Genomic DNA, 6,551 nt, shown 5'->3' on the forward strand with positions numbered 1-6,551 from the left:
CATAAGTCAATATCCAGTTGACTTTTCCAACTTAAGATCCCTCAAAAGAGACTAAGTGTCTCAAACCTTACCAAATTCCTTCTGGATTCGATCCGACCAACCCGATATTACATAACACGGATAATCAAAGAATAAAGAAGTAGAAATGGGGAAAACGGAGCGATAACTCATGAGACGACTGGCTGGATCGTCACAGGTTTGGCTCAAACGTCTCGAAGGTACCCTGACAGTATGTTCCTAGCGGAGCAATTTGTAAACATGACAATAATCTTTAAGGATGAAACAAAAATCAGCTTCAGGGTCCATATTTCAAAAAGACTACGGATTTGTGAATTGAATATTTTTTGTTTTTTCATTTGATAGCCAATTAGCTTAACTTCTCAATCCCATCACCACCTTTGAACAATTTATCAGCACATATAAGGCTGATTGTTTCAACGTGTGATCCTATTGCAACTTTTCTTGTTCCATTTTTTGTTCAGATATTCTTATAAACACTACAAAAGTAGGAAGCAAAGCCAATTAAAAAAAGGGGAATACAATAATAGAGAAAGCCTTACCAGAAGTATTGATATTGACAAGAATAGAAGATGAAATCAAAGAGAGAAATCAAGAGTTAACGGAGAAAAAATAGAGGTCAAGAATAGTTTTGATATTGATGGAGAATTGAAGGAGTGAATAGTCAGCAGTTGTTATGCGTTGTTAGTTCACTACCGGCATAGTTGCCATATTATAGTGTACATATAGGTCAACAAAATTCCGCCATAAGATTTCAGATCACAATAGACATATCCTGTTCTTCAAACAATTATGATTGGGAAAGTATACTCAGGCATAACTGGACCCCGAGTGCCCTCGACGCTTATGAACCAACTATAATCTCAACTCTATCTCGCAACTTTCAATACAATTGTATATTCTGAAAGTATACATAGATGATACTAAGAGAGATTCGATAGTTTGAGGCATGATCCAAAGAGTAACTGAGGCCATTCAAGAACGCTAACTTCACTCATCTCTACTCTATGACCTTAGAATGAATCAGTATATATTTTATGTGAGATATGTTAGAGTATAATAAAAGAGAAGGTAAAAAAAAACCTGCTCTTTTCAGCATCTGCTTTGGATTGCTCTCCTTTCTCAAACCTCTGACAAATCTTCCAGACTGAGGTCCTAGAATATACCACATTTTGTCATTTGTGAATGAGCTTTCTAGAAAAAGGAAAAAGAATTATAATTGAGCATGTGTAGGAGGAACAAACCTCCTCAGTATTGAAAATGTCTTCTAAAAGACAAGAAAATGATGTGATATTTCATTATTCTTATATGATATTCTAACCCCTTTGGCTACTTAAGTAGCACTGAGAAACACATTGGTCAGAATAAGAAGAAATATAACATGATAAACTTCTAGATTCATTGCTAAAGTCTTAAATAATACACAGAGTGAATGTAAGTTAACTAAACAGTGGCAAGTAGAATAACTGAAGGCAGATACAGGGAAGGATATTAAATCACCCGTCTTTTTCAAGCCAAATACCTCTTAAAGGATCCATGAGTTGAAGTCGAATTCTGTTGGCTAGGCTAGGCTCTCCCATAATTGATGGCTTCTCATCATTAATTCCTTTTAGCAGTAGCTGGTGATTTGTGTGCCTTCCATATGTATCCTTGACATAGAACTAACTGAAATGCCAACGATAATGTAAATTAAAATCCACAATCAATCAGTCAAGACACTGTAAATCCAACCTATCAAATTGAATGGACAATCAAATATTTATTGCGCATTAAAAAGAACGATAAAAGTTTAGGAAGGATTTGCAAGAACAGAAGTTAACCTTTTGTTATTACATAGTAAAGGTACAAAAAATATGTTTCAACAAAAATCGTTAAATGAATAATAAGCATACAGGTAATGGTAAAAATACCTCTGTAACAACATCATAGTAATTCTTGGGACGATGCCAAACCTCAAGCCAACTTGCCATGAATCATATGAGCACATTGCAAGAACAAACTTGGGGCCATCCAGCGGAACTATTTATGGAAATGCTTTTTGAATGATTTTATTATACACTATATTGTAAGTTGAATGATATCATTGCTATCTATTGTGGCTGGTCGAATTAACAATTTTACACAATTAAAACTTTTTGCTCTAGATAGTGCTACGTAGAGCTGACCGTGGGAAAAAAACAGATTTGCATAAATAAACTCACACGAAGTCCATTGTTTGACCTCGACCTTTATTTATTGTCATAGAAAAACATAATCTCACAGGAAATTGTGTTTTTTTGAAAGGAATAGGCAATTTTTCATCTGCTGATGATAATAATGGTATTCTGGGAATAAATACATGTGTATTCTTAAAGTCCCCAGTAGCAATTTTAGCACTTATAACATATTTTCGAAGATCACAACATATAAGTCGTGTACCATTGCATAAACCTTCACATGGATTTAAATTTCGTAACAACATAACATGACAATTCTTTTTCAAGGTCAATTTATGGGGAGGTAAACCAACAGGATGTAAAGTATGCAAAAAATCTTCATATTGACTTTGATCATTTGCTTCAATAGTCTCATCAAATGCAACATATGTTTTAGGATCACCAGGAAATTGAGCTATGAGCAAATTATTTATTTCATCAACAAAGTCATTTTTGGTTGTCAGAATTACACGCGAAGTTATAGAAGATGCATCAGAAAAACATGTATGTAGATCTGGATAAGTAACTCTAAACAATAGATCTAATGATTGATTTTCAAAAATAAAAGGGATAACAAAACAATTAGGGATTTCAATTTTGTTATGGCTATTTGGTTTTTCTTGTCCATTTCCAATTCTCATCAAATATTCACAAAAGGTAGGATCTGCCTTTGCACGCATATTTTTTGATAATCGTAGTTTTTCTAGTTGATTCCAAATTTCAGAATATAATAAGCTTTCTTGAATAAATTTTTTTTTTCTACTCCTAACAACCGGGAGAGTTTGTCTAAAATCACCACCGAAAACGATCATTTTTCCTGCAAATAGAGCATTTGTATCCATTAGATCCTTCAAGAGAATATCAAAAGTTTCTATCACTTTCTTTTTTGCCATAGATACTTCATCCCAGATAATCAGTTTTCACTACAAAAAAAACTGGATTTAGCTACGAACGTCGTCGCTAATCTGTCGCTAAAATGCTCGTTGCTAGAAGAATCTTTTGATAATCCGTCGCTAATCCGTCGCTAAATGAGATTAGCGACGGATTTTTCTGTTTAGCTACAGATTTTGTCCGTCGCTAAACCCTGGTTTTTTTAGTAGTGTTTGCATCACGTATTAAAGCTGCAAGTGCGCTTATTAATGTTGCAAGAATATTGTTCATCGATATCAATAAGCGGGAGTGAGCAGTTCGTCCTCCTGGGAGGATCGAAGCCGCAACACCTGAATTTGTTGTTGCTAAAGCGACAAAACCTTTTGATCATACAATAGCTAATAAAGCATGATATAGAATTTTTTTTCCAGTTCCTCCAGGTCCATCAACGAAAAATGCTCCTGATTTGTTAGAAAATATCCTATCAAGAATGGTATCATACGCTTTTCGTTGTTCAGTATTTAATTTTCTTTCTAGAAGCAAATCTTCTTCTCTAACAATGATATTTCTTTCAAACTGATAGTCATTGGTTTCTTTGATAGCAGTTGAAGGTTTTATTTTCTCAGGAATAAGATAATATTCATTAATATCAAGTCCCATCAAATGAAAAATATCACTAATATAATTTAAAGCCATAAAACGAATATCTTTAGCATTCATGTTAGGTAGAATTTTAAAATCTTTGGACATTGAATCTTCAAATTGTTTCCAAAGTTCTGCTGGATTAGCGGGATTACAGTACACCAATAATGTTGCAAACTAACGCCTTAAACTATATGACATTTGATGATTTGTAGCTTCAGACATACATTCAACCAAGTTGTTATCACATTGTAACAATCCTCTTTTTTCTGCAGCCTCTCTAAATGTATTATAACATTTTCCGTCAACTTTACATAAGTCCTGATATGATTTTGGTCCTCTAACGTTCATCAATAATAATCTAAGATAATATTTTTCTCCTTCTGTTGGATGACATGTTATAACACGTCCAATTACATTACGTTGTTTTCGACGTGTCCACATTTTTTCCTTAAATAACCATACAAAGTACTCAGGAAATTCTTTATATAATAATAACAGTTGCATAGCATCTTTATTTGTTATGTTCATAACAAAGAATTCAGCTAACATTATTTTTCGACTCATCGGATTACTCAGTATTCTATCAACATTCTCAATACTTTTAAAAGAGACAAATTGTTGTCCTTCTAAATGTAACTAAAGGTAAAAAAACACTTGGTGTCATTTCACTTATTGGAAAACGAAATAATCGCCACGCAGCTTTTGGAGGTGAAACCCATCTAGCAGATTGATATTATTTTATTTCATGTATGTCTGTATCTGTATCACTACCATGCATATAAAATATAATTTTATCGTATCCTTTGCAAATATATTTGTAAATATATTTCACTACCTTGATATCAGAACAAACTTCAACATTCATATATCAATTATACTTGCATAGCAAAAATGGATTATATGGAACTACCCAAGAATTATCGAGAAACTCACCTCTTACTTCTACAACTTCTTCGATTCTTCTCCTTCTGTATATTGGATATGAATTCTTCCCTTTTGATGTTTTTTCAGCAAAATCTTTTAGATACTTGAATTTGCAGTTATTATTTTTCATGCAAATATTTGTAGGATTTAACTTTCCACAAGGACCATGTATCATATGTTTAATAACAAGTGAATATAGATCGCGATCATTTTTAGAATCAAGCAATTCTGCACAGACAAATTTATCATAAGATTCAGGAGTCAGTAATTTGTGTTCATCAACAAGTATAATAAGGAAATGAGCATGTGGAAGACCGCGTTTTTGAAATTCTATAGTATACATGAATCCAACAACTATTCCAAAGATTTGTCTTTTTAAAATATCCGTCTTTAATTCTTCTACCTTTGCTCTGAAAACTCTACTAACTAAATCAGGTCTGTTCTGTACCTGATCAGCTAGTGACAAATGTTCTTTTATTTCTGGCCAAGAAGGATTACAAGTCATTGTTATAAAGAAATCAGGTTTTCCAAAATATTGTACCAATGCGATAGCATCCATGTATCATCGGCGCATGTCCCTTGGCCCCCCTATAAATGTAACAGGTAGGAACGTTTTCTTTACAATTTTAGAGGCTTTCCTTTCACCAAATCTTAAAATATCAAGGAGTCCTTGCAAGACTTCAATTCTAAATAAATCTGGATTAAATGAGAAGAACTCTAATCTTTGTATTTCAAGTTTTATATATACATCTACTATAAACTGTTGGAATACTCTTCCACAATGTATCACTTCATTTGTTTCATTATCTCTTATTTGAAATTTGTAACAGTAATACTCTCGACAAGACACTGTATCTCTTTTTTGTTTTCTCTTTAGTAATTATTCGTCTTCTATATCAAGAAATCCATCCACTGAACACATGTTTGATATACTGGGCAGCTGTTCATGTTCATAGTAAGCTCTACGTTTCGTCACATTATTTGTTTGAATAATTTTTTGACTCCACAATGCCATCCATTTTCACCGAAGGGAAATAATAACGGATATTGCAACGGATCATAACATCAATAATAATAATGTACTAATCGAGCTCTATTACTGTGGGTATAAATTCGAATATGTGGTGCAGAAATATCTGTAGGATTTTCTTCAAGCCATAATGCTGCAATCTCTGATGAGCTGGGTAAGTTATATGTCCATTGATCTAAGGTTGAGCGACATTTAAGAGCAATATAGAAATCAAATAATTGGGGAACATTTAAGAGAAATTTTAGAAAAATAGTGTATGGATTTACTTTCAATATGTCCATCAACTTATCCACTATTGATTCATTAATTCTTGTCTAACAAGCCATCTTATTAGCTAGTTCATTATCATGATCATAGAAGTACAACTGTACATTCCTGCGTTTTTCATTGGAAGGAATTAAATCATCTATAAAATGATACATTTGCTCCTGGACTCTAAATGTGTAGATACCGCAATTTCTTCTTACTAGCTCTTTATCATACTTGACACCAAGTGAAGTAAATGCAAACGTGTTGTACGTTCTAATATAAGTTCGAAAGTTTTCAGATTCTTCAGTATTTCCAAAGTATAACTCTAATAATTCAAGTGGCATTTTATGAGATGTCAACCTTATTGTACCACTGTTACAGCAAAATCCTGGAGGTTTATATTCAAATCTCTTTGCACGACAGTATTAGCAGTGCAGAACGTTTTTTATAGCAACATAGTCACTTCGTTGCTCTTTAGCAGCCAGACACACCTTTTTGGTCCGGCGATGAACTGAATATATAAGAAGTATCATTAAAAAATGAAATACGAAGGCATACGTATGGTGGACATTATTATAATATAAAGTTTATGCAAACCTTTGATTAGAACAGCGTTCAAG

General features: G+C 33.2%; 1 protein-coding gene across 1 annotated transcript; it reads right to left on the reverse strand.

The window, feature by feature from the left end:
* Positions 1 to 447: 447 nt before the first annotated feature.
* LOC142180988 (uncharacterized) lies at positions 448 to 3,106 on the reverse strand. Its single transcript, XM_075253096.1, has 3 exons — positions 2,524 to 3,106; positions 1,102 to 1,212; positions 448 to 497 (listed from the first exon to the last, which is right to left on the reverse strand). The coding sequence occupies exons 1-3, from the start codon at positions 3,104 to 3,106 to the stop codon at positions 448 to 450; spliced, it is 744 nt and encodes a 247-aa protein (XP_075109197.1).
* Positions 3,107 to 6,551: the final 3,445 nt, after the last annotated feature.

The sequence above is a fragment of the Nicotiana tabacum genome, chromosome 5 (genome assembly GCF_000715075.1).
Source record: "Nicotiana tabacum cultivar K326 chromosome 5, ASM71507v2, whole genome shotgun sequence".
Classification (NCBI taxonomy): domain Eukaryota; kingdom Viridiplantae; phylum Streptophyta; class Magnoliopsida; order Solanales; family Solanaceae; genus Nicotiana; species Nicotiana tabacum.

Excerpts from the sequence above, each read along its gene's own strand:
- LOC142180988 (XM_075253096.1), bottom strand. The coding sequence starts at position 3,106 with ATGGCAAAAAAGAAAGTGATAGAAACTTTTGATATTCTCTTGAAGGAT. Across the intron at positions 1,213-2,523 it reads GCATACTTTACATCCTGTTG|AAAGCTCATTCACAAATGAC; the intron begins GTTTACCTCCCC and ends TCCTTTTTCTAG. Across the intron at positions 498-1,101 it reads GCAGATGCTGAAAAGAGCAG|TGTTTATAAGAATATCTGAA; the intron begins GTTTTTTTTTAC and ends CTACTTTTGTAG.